Raw genomic sequence first — 19,113 nt, forward strand, 5'->3', positions numbered from 1 at the left:
TAAAATAGCTAAACCAATTTTTTTTTATTCTTTGATCAACAAGGAAAATAGACCATTTGCTGTCATGTTAGTATGACATTAAATACCCTCTTTTTCTTTGCTCCGTCAAGATTCCAGCTTTATCCTCTGCTAAGTAAAACAGAACGTAGCATGAATGTTTTTTCAAATATGCACCAGTCTGTAATAACTACTTGCTCAACATCTCTCAAAAACTTTATACAGGTCAGGCAGGTTAGCAAGCTGCAAAATGTTCCCATCTTCTGTGAAATGTTTAGGAGGTAGAAGATGAGTCCTGAAAGCTTTGTAAAGTACATGTTCCACAGTCCATTTCCATGTTGATGAACCGGAGTCAGAATCTTCATTCTGAAATAGAGCGGGGTGGGGAACAAAAGGACAAAATTAAACTGACATTCTCTTTTACTGGAGGAGAGTGTGCCTTAAGAAACTTTATTATGTAAGACTGCAGTGATACTAAAATGCTGCTAGTATTAGAGATGGCTGTTCTATACAGTCAAGCTAATTTTAAGCTCTGGGAAGTCACTTACAGAATGGGCTACCTTAACTGAATGATTAAGCAAACTGTTTTAATTTACATGCATCCCTGTTCTTTTACAGCTATCTGTCCTAACTCAGCAGGTTAAAAAAATACATCCCAAACTCGGAGGCCGAGGACTGTTGTAATATTCAGAACACCATGATACCCAAAGTTAAAAGCTTCTCTTAGTACATATAAACTTCAGAAAACTTAGGCCGCGTTCTTTCAGAATCTTGCCACACTGCTACTTTGACTCACTGAAAGCAGAGCTGGGACTAGAAGTCTGTAGTTGAAAGAAGTTTCCTAAGTGATGTTAGTTGTTTGTTCATGTGATTAGTCAGATGTTCTTGTACCTGAGAGTTTGTTGGGTTGGCTTCATCTATTATATATTGCTTTCTAATGGAGTAGAACATAGCTAATTCTTTACTCAGGCTTTCAAAGCATTCCTTTTCTTCATCCCAGTTTACCTGTTAGAAAAAAGAGAAGGCAGAGACTTGACAGAGATTCTTAATATGGAAAAATCATAATAAATAAGGTCTTGGCTGGTTTTGTGCTGATAAGGTAAAGGCACAGAACAACCACGACCACAGCAGAAATGCAGGCTTTCAAATCAAAATACACGTTCATTCAGTCAGCAGTTATGAATGCAGAGGCAAAGCACTAATCAGCCACCACAGCAAAAGTGGCCGGAGCATGTAGCAGTGCATTTAACCAAATCCAGCCTTTGCTTTGCAGCTTCTGATGAATAATTTGATTCACCTCATTCTTTCCTAAACAGAGTCATTTGTGAATTAATAAAAATCATTCAGAGACTATACCTCTGTGGCCAAACGAAGGATGAACATAGGCAGTCCTTCCAGCAGCGGAACATAGTTGTCTATAAGCAGCGGTAACCCCATAAGGTTTCCTTCCTGCAAGGCAATGCTGCTGCTTCAGTAAAAAAAAACAACATAAAAAACCACACCACACACAAACAAAACACAACAAAACAAAACCCAGCATGTTCTTTGTGGCAGTAAATGCACCAAAACTGTTACTTATTGTACGACCGATTCTTGCCAAACATAGTGAGCCTTTGGAGTACCTGAAGTTAAAAGTTTTTAAAGCCTGATGCCAGGCAGACATTGCAGGAAGAGGGTTAGTGGTGGCGAGGCCTGGATTTAAGCCGCTCAGCTCAAAGACCTGAATTCAGCTGCCTCCTCTACCTCCAGCCACTGACCACTCCGATCCCACTTCACAAGAAAAGATCAGAGTCAACTGTCTGGGTTCTATGACACTTGAAGCTGTTTGGTTTTGTATAGATTAAGGGATTCGTCGGGCCACACAAAACCAACCCCAGACATGGAGAACAATGGTGCTGCTCCAGAGAGCTGGTTAAGCTGCATCTTGTTGGGTAAGAGATCTGCACTCTAGTTCTGGAAGCAATGCCTGAATTATGCCTTCTAAAACAGCGTAAGTCCTGAGCATTTTTAATGAAAGGGGTAAGCCACCTAAATCTTACTGGAGCTAGTTAGCACTGTAAGCAGAGTACTACAGTTATCTGTTACCAAAATGTGGAATCATTTAGGTCTGAAAAGACCTTAAGGTCAAGTCCAACCATAACCTAAGTCCACCAGTCATTTACTGTCAGAAGTAACAGCAGCAGTCACCTCATCAATTTCAAAAGAAAAATAATCTTTCAGCATTTCAGTCTTCTTTTTCAGGAACTCCACGATGTACTCAGCAAGCCCTTCTTTTGGGCCATCTTCTTCTGTCCAGCCGCTTTCAGGATCCTCTAAAGCAAGCATTGAGAGCTCATACAAAGGAGCTGGCTCCTAGAAACGGAGGCGGCAAAACTGTTGTTAATGATCAACACACTACTGAAAATCTATAGCTTCTTCCTTCACGTATGAACTAATTGTAATAGACTGTTTCTGGCCTGTAGAGCAAACAGTTCTGCTTATCACAGTCTAAAAAGTATGAATTTCTTTCTGATGTGAACTGCACAGGATTACATCCCTGCAAAGTACTGTGATATTCACAAGATAAATGTAGCAGTCAACACTGTTACTGATAAATTCTGTATTCAAATGAATTATCTGTCCCAATGTAAAAAGCCACAGCAAAGCTTGGTGAATATCTAGAAGTGACACAACTAACAAGTAGTCAGGAGGACAACTTAGAGTAGCAACTACAAAATTACTAACAGTTTTGTACGTTCTATTCTCACTGTAAAAGAAATGAAACACCACTTTTGCAGTGGACAAAACCCAACCTGTACAACTATGCATTTGTCTGAAAGGACAGGCTTATTGTAAATAAATTTAAAAAACCACTTTTTGTAGAGGATATAATGTAAAATTATACTTACAGACAACCTTAAGACTCCGAAGTTTGCAAAGTCATAAATAAGTATTTGGTAGAAGAGTTCTTGGCTAAATTGAAGTACAAAAATTAGTTATATGGACAGGATCATGTATCTCCAAGTTACAGTAATTTCAGAGGGGTAAGTAAGGCTTATCTTGGAAACGTCAGGCATACATATCCGTATTAGCAAAGGTCTTTAACTAAACAGTTTAAGATTCACATGCACTATCTAGATGTTTACAATTAAGTCTATTTCTTGGTTTCTGACATCATCAGCCACATGGGTGCAGAAATGTTACACGCTCAAGCCTGCAGCTGCTATCAGTTTATTCCCAGATAAGCTCTTCACTCCTTTGCAGCACTGCAGGAGGTGCCCAGGAGCCTGGGAATTGATACAATATGTCTACCTCGCGTATATTCTCTTACTTGTTACAAAATTTATGTAGCTGGTCCTGTAAGTCCACCTATGCAAAACCAGACACTTTGTGTTACAACCATGTCCTGCAGCTTCTCTTAACTGGATACAGCGTTTTATGGAACTTTTTGGAAGGGGCTGCTTGCTCATCTTTATACCCTGTGCTGCTGCTGTAGACAATCGGGAAGCAAATAAACCTCTCCCTTCCCTTCCCCCAGCCTGCCAGCACACAATACAGTCGCTGGCATTTTAATTACAGTGATTCCCTAGGACTCTGCCCAAGCGTGCCAGGCTTGTTTCTGCTGTTCTGAACCGATTGCTTCATCTTTAGCCTCATGACTACTCAAACAGGTGACTAGAACCGATGTTGGTTTTCCTGTCATTTCTTTCCTTCTTCTAATTAGCTTGGTAATTGATACTTACTTCAACTGCCAACAAGTTTAACAGCTGCTTTACCTGAGTTTTGTGGTATTGAGAAGATAGAGTTTTGTCTGATACTGGACCAGAGCCCACTGAGGACTGACACAGCCAACAAAAGAGTGATCACGTAGCATCTCCTGAAGATCTGGAACAATTGAAGGGGTGGGGAAGAAACAGAAGGATATAATTTCATATCTGCAAGCCTGCCCTAATTTATTTAGTCGAATGGTTTGTGTCTTTTCAGCATCAAAGTCTCAGATGATTGTTCAGTCACTACTACACCGATGCTGCTCCTTACCCACATTTTGAAATGCCAATCATTTGTGTGCTCACATACAGATATATCAAACCAGAAGTGAGAATAGTTATGTAACAGTTAAAATGCAAACAATGAAAAAAAAAACCAAACCCAAACAATCACCTCTATTTTGACCTCAATAGCCTTTCAGAATTCATTTCCAGCCACAGGAGATTAGTAAGGGAGCACAGACACACTTCAAAGAAAACTGCAGATGTAAAACAACTTTGCACCAAAACCCAGCACTGTCAGACTAAATTCTGGAAGTGGGATAGAACAGGCCCGTAATTTATTTCTCTCCCAAACTAAGTTTCTGGCTTTCTCACTTATGTATATTAAAAAGTATGGGAAGTCAGGTTCCAAAATCAGAGTTCATTTTAGACACTCCACAACAAAAGTCACTAGCTGCAGTCCTTGGGAGCAGCTTCCTTAACAGGAGCTTGGAGCTGCAGTCACCACACGTACAAAGCACTACACTACCCAAATTCCACTGTTACCTTTCCCAAAGGAACACAGTATCACGAGAAAAGTCTTTTCTTTCTTGCAGAGGTCTCTTGTATGTATTTCTTACACACGTGAAGACAAGACACAACCTCAAGCTGCTGCACAAGTTCTACTGTGTCTTTTGAGGCACACTTGGACATTTTATGGCTCAGGGACAACTGATTTTAGTATTTAAATGGTGACAGTCAGATACAGAATTACCAGTCTAATGCAGGACGTTTTGTGCAGCACAAGTAAAGTGTAAGCACATGTTTTTTAAAGATCAAGATTTTTAGTAATTGATAAAAGTTATTTATTACAGATGTCTGTTACTCTAGCCTTTTTAGCTGTGGAGCATCCCCAATTCTTACTACCAGAAAAATAGAAATAAATTCAACAAAACCCCCAGAACACAAGGTTCCCAACATTTAGACTAACTGAATAATTCATGTGACTCAGTATGACTAAAGTCGACTATACAAGTTAAGAAGGAAGCAACCCTAGGAAAAATTGCAAGCCTTTTATCTTTTTCTAAAACAACTCTTACCAGAAGAGAAAATTGTATTTTACCAGGCTCATCATCATTTCGTGAAGTGGGACAGACAGAAATGGAAATGAAAAGCAAAAGTAGTAAATAAAAACTATGACCGTCAAGCCTATCCCAGTCTACTTTGCAGTCGTGTGACTAAGCAAGGTTTCTGTAATGACCACATCGTAGCTGCCATTTTTGTTTGAAAATTAGAAAATAACGTAGCTTTTCAAGCTGTGATTTTATATGTTATTAATTATGATGCAAGTTAAGGTTTGCAAGAGATTTAGGATGCATAAAACGTTGATCAAGTCACAAGGTACAGGAAAGTGTTTAAAACAGTCCTCCAGTGTGGCTCAGTACAGGAGCTGCCCAGTCAAAGTTTGGCCCTTGACACTTAACAAATGTTTCTGTTAAAAACTCGCTTAACAGCACAGTGAGGTGTCTGTGACTGGGCCACCTTTTAATTCACTTTTTCCTCAGCAGTTCAAACAATCATATTTAGTTGGTGGAGTAACAACAATCTCAAGAAGCAAAAGGCTTGCTTACTTGCATGGGCCTGGTTACTGATTTCCTCCTGGAGAGTCAATACACTGGTCAAGTTGATAATTCTTCTTCTAGGGGTGCAGGCAGCAGTCATGTCCTTCCTGGTGTCATCCTTCTCCATGTCTATGTCCGCATCTTCCCGTGGTCTCTTTCTGCGGTACCAAACCAAAAGAAATTACGTTAAATTCGATACTTGGGCAAAACACACCAACAGATGGGATGCTCAGTTCACATGCTGTATGTTAACACAGGAAATGTAGAAAGTTTCCCAAAACTTCCTAGAAAGACAGGCTGTTTTATTTGACTTCTAGAAGCCTAATTTGTTAGGAAAAGGTAGTTCATAAGAGAACTTACAACTCCCTAATACCGATCACATCAGACATCTGTTGTTTAAGCACCAAGCAACGGGCTGTAAAGGACACAACAAAAAATGTTGATATTTCTAAGTATTTTTTTCATAACCATTTTTTCTGTAATACTGGGCAGGAGGTGAGGGGGTGGGGGTAGGATTCAGAAGGCTTTGGCCTCTAATAATGGCTCCTGCAGGAGCTATAAAAAGATTATAGCACTTTTCTCTTTAGCAGCATAATGCCTGCAAACTTCAGTGATGTAGTTTCTATCCCCCCACAAAAGGAGGGCCTCCAAAGAGGCAAATCAGCCTGACCTCCCAAAACTAAAGCTAATGTAATTTTTTATACTGCTGCCTGCCTTTCAGTATGCATGGAAATCCCATTCCAGTTACACAGTTTACCACAAGTTATGTAATATACAGTTCACAGACGAAATTAGTTTCTCAAAAAAATGCCATGGAAGGTTATTCTAGGAAAGTTTTTCCTTCTGAAAAAGCGGAAGTCAGAAGAGATCTGAAAAATCTTCAGTTGCAGGGCCATGCCATGAAATACATAGGTAGCTTTGCATGACCGTAGGAAAGATGAGTCTTACCGAGGAGGCGCTGCCTTGGGAGACAAATGGCCGCTCTCACTTGGCCCCCCACACAGCGCTGCATCCTCCTGAACATCAGCCATTTCAACTAGATCACTGACATCTTCCATTTCAGCATCCTGTGACCTGACCACAGCCACCGCAGGTCCTGCGTTAACCTCTGTCGCAGCTTCAGTGGGGCCTGTACTTGGGCGGTTGTTCACTGGCTGAAGAAAAGCATCCAGTTTCTGCTCTCGGGAATCAGTGCGGACCATCTGGTGCGCATAAACTTTATCACCAGTTCCTTTGGTAGCCACAGAAGGGTTTGCTGCTGATTTTACCACCTCATTGGAAGAACAGTCGGCTCCTGGCAGCAATGTCTTCATTCAGATGTAGGGAAGCAAAGAGAAGAGATTCAGCAAGAAAACAAAGATCAGTCACACTTCTCACAGCATCTTACTGCTCAGAGGCAAGTCATTTTCAAGCTCCACAAACACAGCATCAACTACTTAAACAGCTTTGCACTTGCTATCCAAATAGCACCCATGTCATCATCTTGGCACTTAACAAAATCATTACTTAGCATTCCTTTGTTTCAAAGGGGAAATCTTTAATGTAAAAATTAAAAATCACAAAACGTGGGGTTTGGGGGTTTTTTTAAAGATTTTTTTTAGTTATAATTCTTACATTATGCTCTACATAAAAGAGATTAGGAAGTCTTCTTGATTCTTTTTCTGGTTAGATTAAATCCAGAGTGTTGTCTGAAATAGAACAGTTTCCTAAATCACATAAACTGGGGCAGAATAAAAAAACATTTACCATGTGTGAAGGCTAACATATTTATAAAATCAAAAAAGGCTAATCAGATACTCGACAGAACTGTATTTAAAATGTCTTCAATACACTTTTTGTCTCTTTTGCCACATTGTTAACATTGGCATATTAAAGCAATTTCATCCCTGAAACATAAAGCAAAGATCTCAAGCTACCAGCGTCACACCGATGACTATTCATCACGGCACAGATTGTACTATTGAACGGAGTAAACATATCCACAACAGTTAAAATGCTGCCGTCACTTCAAACATGTTCTCACCTGAGTGAAATACATCCTTGAAGAATTGGAGCCCAGTAACTTGCTCTCTATGTGTTGTTGCACACGCTCTAGAATACTGTCTTCATGAAGGAAGTGGACCTCATGTTTTGTAGGGTGCACATTCACATCTACATTCTCAGGGGCTATTTCCAGGCTGGAAAAAAATTTAGAATTTAACCTGAAATTTCCCAGGGATGGAAGAGAAGGCACAAATTGATTCAGTTCAAAATTTGTCAGGCTCGGGGCCATTACTTTACGCAAAGAAGTCCAAATGGTCCTGAAACCTGCTATTTTTGGTTTGGTATTTGTTTGGGGTATTAAAAAAAAAAATCATCTGAAGAACTCTATTACAAACTTGCCAAAATGAGCTTACATAGATAAACATAAACCAACCGCTCCACTGTACTACTACAGAAACCAGGTTTTAGAAATATCTTTTACTTGCAGTGTCTCCTGAGTTCACATGAAAGGACTTAAGCTGAAATTATAGACACTCACTACTTCTGAAAATAAGGCCTGTCTTAAGAATTCTACCGTCTGGAAATTAATTACCTCAGTGCAATGCTTAACACTACTATAAGGAACACAAATGTCCTTCTGAACCTACTCACCCTAGCTATTTTCTACAAGATAGTATTAAAAGGCTACTTCTTCCTATTACTTTACCTTAAGTATAGGAATGGATGCGTACTTTTTGGCAAATAAGCAGCATACACAGTTTCTATGGCTTTCCGCAAAGCGGCTGACTCTACCAATCGATCTGAAACAGAACAAAACGCAATTTTCAGAGCCCCACTGGAATACACTGCACAGTGCCCAACTCCTCCTCCAGACCAACACCTTCATGCTTCGTATCTTCAAAGGGCACCTGTTAGACCTGTTTCCCACCCCGCCTCCCCGAGACCTATTCGTTCTCCATATAAAACCAGGAACAGGCAATATCTTCAGAGTGTGTTTTGTATTTAGAAGTATTTTTTTCTACAGATACTGAAATAACTAGACTACTTTTCTTTATTTCATCTGGTTAAGGTCTGTTGCCAACATTGCTACAGAATGGAGAGACCAGTCTGTAAGTTGGCAGGACACAATCACAACCTTGATGCTGCACAAGTTCAGTTTCTTTAGGCCCAGTCTTGGCTGCTTTCCACTATTTAGAGTGCAAAGCATAATGCACATTACAAATAGAAAACCACCTTAAGTTCTACAATTAACTTTAATACTTATTCTTCAATGTATTTAAGAACACTGACACATTTTTTAATTCTTCAGAAAGTTCTGTTCTTCTGATTATGTAAGCAACACATGACTGTACAAAATGCTGCTTTTTAAAAAAAAACTTACGGTTTATGAAGAGTAAAAATATACATTTCTTCACAGAGTAGTTTGCATTTGTGATGTAGCCTTTCATTTTAAAAGCCAGACTTGCTTCTTCACAGCCCACTTCTATGAGTTCCCTATTGACAGTTTGACAGAAACACAGAGAAAAAATGAATTCTTCTGTTGACACAAATTTCAAACAGTACCCACGAGTAGCAATATACTATTCTATATTCTATTTATAACACAGTTAATTAAAACATCAGAATTATTTAAGAGTTCAAATATTCATTGCTGAACCACAAAATTCTTTATCCTGAATTGCATTGTTTCTTCTGAGTAAGCATAAACTAATAATACGATTATCTTTTTAGTACCTTAACATATCACACTATGCATAATATTATAAACATCTATTGATAATTCTAATACACATTCACTAAGTCATTGATGGTGATAGACAAGGACACTTCAAAATTGTCAGCATCTAGGGATGAACATTCTTTTTCTTGAACTACTCTGTCCATTTTTGCAGTCTAATATTTACTGGTGGGCTATCATGAAGTCATAAAAATATATAAAAAATTTTTGATCACTCATACAGATCCTAAGATTAACAATTTTCGTAATAGTTTTTACAACTTTCATGATCCATTAGTCAAGGAAACCTGCTCTGGTAGTTTGTGAGCACAGCTCTCTAGCAAGGCATTGCACCAACTAAAGTTAACATCGAAAAGGCTTATAGGCTATTTATTTCCAATTCAACCTCAATATATACTGAATGCCATTTTTATTTGTGTTAATTTTTTAAGTCAAAATAACAAGCTAGACTAACCACCATCTTAAATTGGGTAAAAAAAAGTTTTGCTTAAAAACATGATCAGAGCATTTAGGTTGAAATGGACAATTTATTCAGAACTGTACAATGGAAAAAACACCAAACAAGCATAGTAGTGGACAAAACCAAACGCGTTACAGAAATACAAACATGACTGCAAACCTTATCACTAAAAAGCCTCTGTAGTTCGCTGTGATTCATAAAAGTGTTTCCATGTATTAAAAGTTACACTCCTTACATGTGAAGTGTGACTTTAGTAACAGAATCAAATTGACACCCAAGTACTGGTGGGGCAAACCCATTTCACAATTCCATTCAATGACTTCTTTACAGCTGAATGTCTTATAATGACAGATTTTTCCTATAAGTGGCAGATCATTTTCAAAAAATGATTGGTTTTATTTGCGTTTAACTTTCCTGCCTGGTTTACTCAGCCTCAACTAACGCAGCTTTTGTCCAGATACTAAACCATAAGATTTTAGAAAAATGAATTTGAGGAGACTTCGAAATGTATCAGACAGCAGACTGCAGTAAGAAGTGGTAGATTTTCACGGCATAGGAAGAGGCTAGGAACTCGTGGAGAACACAGGTACAGCTTGCTCTATTTAAATGTGCACAGAGAAAGTTACAAGCAGATCGTTCCCTTTTAGTCATTAAAGGAACAGCTCTGCAACTTCCCTCTTTCCTTTGATATATTAAAAAAAAAGTCACACATTCTGCAAGACAAGGGACAGCTCTATTATTGCAACACTCCCTCTTCCCTGTAATTCACCTTGAAGGAAGCAGGAAAAGTTAGCACAGCCTGTGTTCTTTAAAAGAGAAAGGGGAGGGAGATTTACTGGAAAACTTCCTGTCAATGGGAAACTGACATCAACCTACCTGCTAACAGCATTTCCAAAGATGGACCTAATGTTGTCCACCGTTGAGGCATTTGATAAGGTTCTAACATCTGACACTGTGTCACCTTGCTAAAGAGAGCAGAAAGGAGTATTCATCAATTCACAGTTCTGGCTGAAATGTTAGCAATACGTTCAGCTTAACGTTTCTAACACAAAGGCATGGGACATAACAGCATTACAGTGTTTTGTATTATTATTTACTTATTTGTGTTCAGAAAAACAATAGATAGTAAATGGCACAGGATTACAAGATTTGCTAATCACGTTAGACCCATTCAGGCTAGTAAATCCATCTTTGAAAGTAAGGAACGTAAGTAGTTCAATAAATTTTCAAGAATGCCAGAGAACGAAGGTGGTCTATCCTGTCCTCCTTCATGCAGTAACCAGACTCCCAAAAGAAGCTGCAACAGCTCATAAAGCTAGAACAAAATAAAACATTGACCCCACAGAAAACTCCAAACTCCCGACAAATATATTTTTGTCTTGCTCACTTTTAAGTAATATGTTTTCTATCCAAACTGCATCAACGTACCCTTCAACATTTCAGTACAATGGAAGGCTGTATACACTATTCCCACTGCAGAAGGCGCAGCGCAAGTCGTCTGGCATTTGCAGATACACACATTATATACACACACACATATATAGACACACAGTGAAGTTATAAAAATTTTATTTACATACCTTTTTAACTGAAAAGCTGATGCCTGAATTATGGATGGCATACCTGAAAAACAGGTAAATATACGGCTGCAGTATGTAAAAGAAAAGGTTACTTTCCCTGAATGCTGAAAAGCAGCTAGTAACAGGGGCAAACAATTTCATTTCCTATTACACAAAAACATGATTTGAGCCAAATTGGGCTTTTGTAGACTAAACAGCTATAAAAATAAGTGATTTCTATTTATAACTCGCCTGTAACCATATGAAATTCAAGGATCAGCTTAGCTTATTTCTCAAAAAAATCCACAACTGATCAGCTTCTGCGGACCTGGTTAGTTCTGTGTCACTGCATAGGTTTAACTAGAACAAGAGCAAAACCTCCTCAGTGTAACAGAATAAAGTCTCAGCTACTGTGGGGAAGGATCGGAAGAACAGCTGGCTCTCCCTTTTAACTCCCCCTGCGCAGACAGCTCAGCTGTCTGTGATCCCAGCACCATGTTTGATACACTACAGCTGCTTAATCTTGGCTCAAACTTCTAGGGAAGTTGCTAAGTTGTGAGAAAGAACGTACCATAGAACCTTGCAAGATGAGAAACTTGAAAATGCAGAGAGGTTAGACTGTTGTAGCCAGGACGGTTAGTAACTCAAAAATTCAAGAAGAAAAAGAACCAAAATGAAAATATGTAAAATCCTAATGCCGTTTAACCAAACACCAGTGCTGGAAGCCTGTAACTTGTTGAGACTTTGGATCAGCCTGTTCCACAGAGCAGGGGGACCTGACCCTTCACGTCCTGGCTGAAGTCTGCTTGGCCAGTAAAGACCCTTAAGTAGCTCGTTTTGGGGGCAGACTAACACTTAGCATACAGTCTCGCTACTCTTTGCTAGTTTTTGTGTTTACTGAAAGCGTAAAGCAGTTATTTTGGTTAAACTGTGTAGATCCTGCTTGCAAAGGCTCTGCACATCGCACAAGATGCAACAAAGGGATCCTGGAAGGGAACATCTGGTAACTAAAGGGATTTATTTCCCCCTCCCAAGGACTTGAAATCGCTATTCAGCTTTTTCATATTCAGCCAAATCTCAATGCTCCTGCACAGTTTTTACTTTGATTCCATCCAGCCCAAGTGCATTGAGAGTTTACTCATTCAAGTCTATCAGCATTTGTTTGCTGCAATTCTTACTAATAGTTGTCAGACTGAATACACTGTTTCCCCTCTGGATTTTCCTTATCAAGCTGGACAAATGATTTGTCAGTACACTGACAAATAGTTAAAAAACCCAAAAGCAATAACAAAAAGAATGACACCAAACACACACATGCCGGTTGCTCTGAAAAAAAACAGTAATCCTCATGGCAGTATAAGAAATTGGAGCCTCCTATTTCAGTCTACCTGCTAACGACTTCTAGTATTTTTGCATATTCTTCATTTGGATTTTTTAAAGCTTTCCTCCTTGTGTTTACATTGTAAAAGAGATCTTCAACCTATAGAGAAAAGGTTCAAAATTAAAAGTAATTTTTAAAATCTCCTCTTACTATATAGTTAATCTAAATGCATCTTAATAGGTACTACAAAAATTTCTGAGAATACTTTAGCTTATGAAAGATCAACATTCAATTTATTCTTTACCTGCTTAGGTTCACCTAACAAATTGAACTCCAGAGAAATGTGTGTTTTCAAGTACCAGTATTTTTACCAATAGGTAAAAATTGGTATTTTTACCAATAATTTTACATCAGTATTTTTACCAATAATAACAAAAACTCTACAGCTCACTTTTCAGTGCAAGTTATGTACCTTCCACTGCAGATGACAGTGGATTCGCCGATTACACTGTTTGAATGCAAAGCAAATAAACGTTAAACCAGTTGCTGCAATCAAGGCTGTTAATGTAATTAAAATGGCATCTTAAACTTCATTTTCACTATATATTTAAACAATATGCAAATTATTTTTCTGTTATATTGAGAAAGGCAGAAATTTAAAGTTCAGCTTCTTTTTTAGGACACATTATCTTAAACACCGACATGGGAAGCTTGCAGGGTGTATGCTCCCACAGCAAGACAAACGCACACCTGCAGCCTCCTAGGCCAGGCTTCCACTTTCCATCCTACACTGTGCAACATGCACACGCCTTCCCACTGTGAGCTCCTTATTCTTCATAATCCTAATGCCAGTCCCAATCCCAACCCAGATCTGAATCTTGGTATGATATATAAAAGATATGACTGAAAAACAAACAGCAGTTCTGCAGTTTCCTGTGCCAGGCCTCATCCTCCCACTCTAGCTCCTATAGTGTAGACCACTCCTCCATATTCTGAGCTTCTTGTAATCCTGTCCATTGATACCTTCCGCAGTCCAAAAGGATTCTGAAATATTTCTGATAGTAAATGACTGTGCTATCCTCAGAAGGAAGGGAAAAAAACCACACAACCAACAAAAGCAGCCAACAAACCCACACATCATCATCGTTTGGAATATATTCTACAAGGTGATACTGTCATGTACCTTACAATGTTAATACACATCAATAAGTGGTGCGAGCATAATGACCAGGGAACAGAAAAGGGACAAGAGAGAACAAGCACAAAAACCTACCGTGATCTGAGTTCCTTGGTTTCCAGCACAGGGTTTAGGAGGGGCTTTAATTTTTCCATCACTGTAAGTAGCTCTAGGCAGAAAATAAAAAAGTTACTAGATATCTGGATTTACAGGGGTGCAGACAGACAGATGATGACAAAAGGGAGGAGACAAAAGCAATTCCGTATCATCACCACATTCCTCCCAACAAAGAACCTGGAACACTGACAACTAGCTGCAACACACACACACGACCTTTCTACTAGAGGAAAACTGCCTTAACTGACCCTAGGACCCAGAGGGGCAATGGGAGAGTGGGAATAACAGCAGAGAAAACGGGGAAAAACAACAGGATATGTGTTTTGAAACTGTATTACTGAGACATTTCCTGTAAAGGCTGCATTATTGTATTTTACCTTTCTTTAATAGCTAGACCTAGACTGATAATCATTCTTCCACTAGACTTTATGCTTCAGTTATACTAGCAAGAAATTAATGACTTTACATGTAAGGCGTTTCCTTTTTGATTGTAACAAGATTTTGAGCATAAGAGATTTCTGACCCACGTAGGTCTTTCAGCAAGTTACACAGATGCATAATTTCAAAGGGCAAACTTTTTTTGCCCTCTCACATAGCCCACATAATTAATGCAAGACAGACCATATTCATAGAGTCTTTGGAAAAACCAAGATGCAAAGCTTCTTCCCTCCCCCTTTCTCTTAAAAGTAGTGGAGAAATTTAATGGATAGGCTTGCTTATATTTAAAGTTTTAAGTTTTCAGAAGAATATTCAAAACCTTTTTTGCATAAGATTAGGAACCATGCAGAAAGCAAACAAAGTTCTAAGTTCCTGTGCTCAAGAGTCTTACAAAATTTGCAAGACATGCTGGCTGTGTATATACATCATTTTATCCTGAAATGGAGAAAAAGGCAAAAGTTTATCCTACACTGGCTGTTGGAAGTAGAATTCCCTTTAAGATTCCCCATTCCCCTCCCCCCAACTTCTAAAACACATTGTTTAGCTAAAGCTTACCTTTACAATCTGGAATTAAAAATCATTCCAACTATGTTTTCTTACATTCTGGGTCATTCTTGTTAACTACCCCAGAAACACTTAACTCCTTACCCCACCCTCCTCCTTAACAAGAGCACAGCAAAGAGCATTAAATACATCTGTTCATTATTACATGCAGCAGAAGTCACTTGGATAACAGGCTGCATACCTGTATGCACACTTCCCGTCAGCTGTTTTAGTCGTTACTGTAACATGGGCAACATGACTGATGCTAGCCAATGCCTAGAGAAAGAGAAAGCATCTTTGTAAACCTTGCTCTGGAGACCACTGAGGAGTGTCCACACTTTAAAAAGCATCACTAAATTTTGATAGAGCACTTGCAAGTAAAAAAAACCCTCACAAGAAAACTGCAGGTCAATAAAGCTTTAATAAATTTTAGTACCTATAACACTGACTTCTATTCAGGATCATCTTTTAGCTTTTCTAACACTTCATTATCTCTGACAATGCAAGCAGCTAACCATGTAACATTAACTAAAAGAAATTTGCAAATCTATTACACCTGTGCCTTTTTCTTTCTTTCACATTAACAAAAAGCAGCTGGAAAGTTTTAGACATTACTTTCTCATCCCTGCCCAAGTTCTTCTCTTACAAAGTTAGGTCACAATGTTTTTCATGGAAAACTCAATGCCTACTGAAACCGTCCTCGGGACCAAACTCCACTGGCCATGGAGCTGATTAAATTGAAAGTGTGCGAGGAGAGGCCTCGGTCTACTCTGTGGAGTAATGCAAGGCTCTATGTACCTGAGCACAGGCAACGTACTTATATATCTTGCTGTCCATCTGGAGGGCAAAGTAGAACTCATCCTAGACTGTTCTTTCAGACAAGCTTACATACAGTAGTTCTCCATGTTCTCACAGGCTCTATCTGAGGGGTCAGAGATACTAACTCTTGACTAAAAGCAAAAGCAAAGGAAAACAAATGTGCATTTCAAACATTTAGTTTTAAGTACGGTATTTAGACAAACGTCTGACATCAAAGATTCACTTTCCACTAAAATCTTTGTCTTTTACCTGTAGGTTCCTTAAGCAGCATTTGAGAAGACAGGCCTTGTTTTACTTTAAAAAAAGAAATAAACTTCCTCCAGAAAGCAAAAGGAATATATACCTCTTCCTAGGCATCCATCTAATCTTGAAAGACATAGGAATGTATTTTGACCTGTATTTACATGGCAAGCTCTTTCAGAAAACAGAAGTTTCTGAAAAGAGTACTGGGAAGGAGACAGTATGCAAACTCCTCTACAACAGGGTAACAACAAGCAACGCACATTTTCAAAACCCTGATGAAGGGCTTACCTCACCCCTAAAACCATACGTAGAAATACTAGCCAAGTCTTCAAATTTTTGCAGTTTACTTGTAGTAAATCTCTCACACACAATGTCCAGATCTTCTTTCTATGTGAAAGGGACAAGTAATAGTCACTTTCTGTTTCCAACATTTTTCAAGAACAGAAACATTTTTAAAAGGTAGCATTAAACATCAGCATACAGCTGTCAGCTTTGTTTACTCACTCTGATACCACAGCCATTATCTTGGACCTGGATGAGCTTCAGACCACCTTCCTTGACTACTACCTGGATACTCGTAGCTTTCGCATCCAAACTGCAGAAACAAAGAAAGCATTCTAGAGAACAACAATTCTAGGGAATAAAGGACGACACAACTGATTTAAAGTTCTTCCTCACACAAGCGATAATTTGTTTCTACTCAACTCATCACCGATACTGGAATCCATTCTGTTTCAAATTAGCTTTTACTGTCTCCTTCCCTTTTCTTTTAACTACGGTGATATTCTAAATCTGCCATCCATAACAATTATGAAGAACTTTCAGAAATTTAACAATTAGGTAGGTGTCCAGTCCGACAAGTAAATTGGCCTTCCCTCCCGTTACCGAAACCTGCTGCAGACTGCCGCAGGGTTTCACGCAGCTGACGACAGGTCGCTACTAGTGAAACGGCAGCAATTTTAATCCCAGGCTTCATCTTCAAAACAAATAACCCAATGATCACTCGACACTGAAAGCAAATGAGGCCCGTCAAACTGCAGAACCAACCCAGCGCAACCCCAGGCAGCCTCCGTGACGGCGGGCGGCCCCGGGCGCGCTCTGCCCGCCCCTCAGCACCCAACGCACCCCCGGACCCCACCGGGAGCTGCCGGCACCTCGGCCCGCCCCTCTCAGCCCCCCCGGCCCCCGCCCCGGCTCCCTCGGCCCCCGCGTTACCAGTTTTCTATCATCTCCTTGATGGCGTTCGCCGGCCGCTGGATGACCTCCCCGGCCGCGATGCGGTTCACCACGGCTTCATCCAGCCGCCGGATCACGCCGGCCATCGGTGCCGACAGGGGCCCGCGGGCGGGAAGCGGGAAGCGGGGAGGCCGGCTGCTCGGCTAGTCCCGGCGAACAGGTCTCCGAGGGGAGAGGAGGCGGGAGAGGCACCAGAGGGCCCCCGTGGCACCGAGCGGGGACCGGGGGAAGGGCCCAGGGGAAGGAGCCGGCGATGCGGCGGGGGGGCGAGGGGAGACGGCCGGGGGCCGGGGAACGAAAAGGCCTCACGGCTCGCGCCGCCCGCGCCGCACGCCGCTTGCCCGGCCCGCCCGTCCGTCCCCCTCCCTGAGCAGGCCGCCCCCCCATTGGGCCACGCAAGTGCCCATCACGCGGCCTCTTCCCTTCCCGCGGCAAAAACAAACACGGAGCGGGCACCGGAAGACGGGGGGAAGACGGGGCCCCGCTGCGATTGGCTGAGCGGCGCAGCGTGGGTGGGGCGGGGGCGCCGACGGGGGCTGGAGCCTTGGCGGGGGAGGAGCGCGCCACCTGGCGGCAGGACGCGGCTCTGCAACGCGGGGTCGCAGCGCCGGCTCCTGCAGTGACCCCGGCCGCACAGTGGAGGTCTCCAGCATCCCAAGGGATGTAAGGCTATACGTAACGTTTCTTCCTTTCCAGGGCCATCTCTGACTGGGATCTTAACACACCGGCATCCCCCGGTGCAGAACAGCTTGCCCACTGCATTTCCCTGCGCACTGTAAACGCTGCTTCTCCCGGGCAAGCTGCAAATGGGGCTTGAGAGAAGCAAAAGCTTCTCCGGGAGGGCAGTGGCACTGCAGAGCAGTGTCAGCGTGGTGAAGTTGGCGCGTCGCTGTGCAAAATGCTACGGTATATTCATATTGTTTATGAGCTGTTTGTAGCTGCAATGCCAAGGGTGCCTTCAACCTTCCAGATGAAGATGCTCTGCTACTGGCATCTCTTAAGCTACTGTAATGTAACTCCAATTACCTCTCAACCTCTTCACGTCTGCATGTTTGGGATCACACATTAATTGCAAAATGTTGACGGCAATCAATAAAGCGTTTTTCATTTTGCAGAGGGAAAAGAAACAAGACAACATCCTGAGAAGCACACCTTCAGGGTGTTGCTTTAAACAAGAGGCTCATAGCCGTGGCCGTGCCCTGTCCAAGGGCATGAAGAAGACACAAGCCCTGCAAGGAATGTGTGAAGCATGAAGCAAAACCATTTCCTTTGTGAGTGTTAAGGCTTAAGTGTGTGAAACATGGGCTGGAAGTACTTTGCTATAAGGTGTGTTGCCTTGTGAGGATGTTTTTGTTCTCAGCACTGTCCGGGATGGTTGCTGTGTGATGGTTGTCTATATGGACAGGTGCCTGCAGTGCCCCCAGGCATGGAAGATTTCCACAGAAGGCACCTTTGAGGCTGCCTGCAGGTTCCCCACTTGTTGTCCTTGGCAAAACTATCCGGGTGGAGGCCAGCAGTACTGCCCTGCCACCTCCCTGGCCGTGGCTTCCTGAACCTTCCCGTTGCAGTGACAATTACCTGGGCCATGGGGCACTTTTGCTTTGACTCGCAGGAAAAAGTTTGGGACCTTGGTACAAGCCCCCCTGTTAGCATGAACGGGGCAGGTGGCAAAGGGTTAATGGTCACAAAGAGAGGGTGACAACTGCACCAGCCTTGTCTGTGCGGGGAGCTGGGGAGCATCAGGGGCATGGGGGGGTGGGGGGTGGGGGAGCTTCAGAGCAGATGAATCTGGCTGTACTCCAGGATCTGAATCCAGGGAAGGAATCTGGTTTCAGTGGCCTCAGGCAGCCTGCCACGAGCCTTAACCAAAGCAGCAGGTAATGGGAGTGGGAAAGCAGAAGGCATCTGCTGGA

At 41.4% G+C, this 19,113-nt stretch overlaps 1 protein-coding gene across 3 annotated transcripts; it reads right to left on the reverse strand.

Annotated features, from left to right (window-relative positions):
- On the reverse strand, positions 1-17,600 carry MLH1 (mutL homolog 1). 3 transcript variants are annotated; one of them, XM_055707450.1, is made up of 19 exons: positions 17,180-17,600; positions 16,469-16,559; positions 16,253-16,351; positions 15,105-15,178; positions 13,901-13,973; positions 12,695-12,786; positions 11,328-11,370; positions 10,624-10,712; positions 8,931-9,043; positions 8,256-8,349; positions 7,590-7,743; positions 6,515-6,873; positions 5,576-5,724; positions 3,753-3,861; positions 2,886-2,949; positions 2,185-2,349; positions 1,354-1,446; positions 889-1,002; positions 1-363 (listed from the first exon to the last, which is right to left on the reverse strand). In XM_055707450.1, exons 1-19 carry the CDS (start codon positions 17,284-17,286, stop codon positions 196-198), a joined length of 2,250 nt encoding a protein of 749 aa, XP_055563425.1. In that variant the 5' UTR covers positions 17,287-17,600; the 3' UTR covers positions 1-195. The 3 variants fall into 3 exon arrangements, with proteins under 3 accessions (XP_055563425.1, XP_014138056.1, XP_027665787.1); XM_014282581.3 differs by lacking the exons at positions 12,695-12,786; positions 16,469-16,559; positions 17,180-17,600 and having other exon boundaries at positions 16,253-16,318; XM_027809986.2 differs by lacking the exons at positions 8,256-8,349; positions 11,328-11,370; positions 12,695-12,786; ... (3 more) ...; positions 16,469-16,559; positions 17,180-17,600.
- Between the last annotated feature and the right edge of the window lie 1,513 nt (positions 17,601-19,113).

This window comes from Falco cherrug, chromosome 4 (assembly GCF_023634085.1).
Source record: "Falco cherrug isolate bFalChe1 chromosome 4, bFalChe1.pri, whole genome shotgun sequence".
NCBI lineage: Eukaryota > Metazoa > Chordata > Aves > Falconiformes > Falconidae > Falco > Falco cherrug.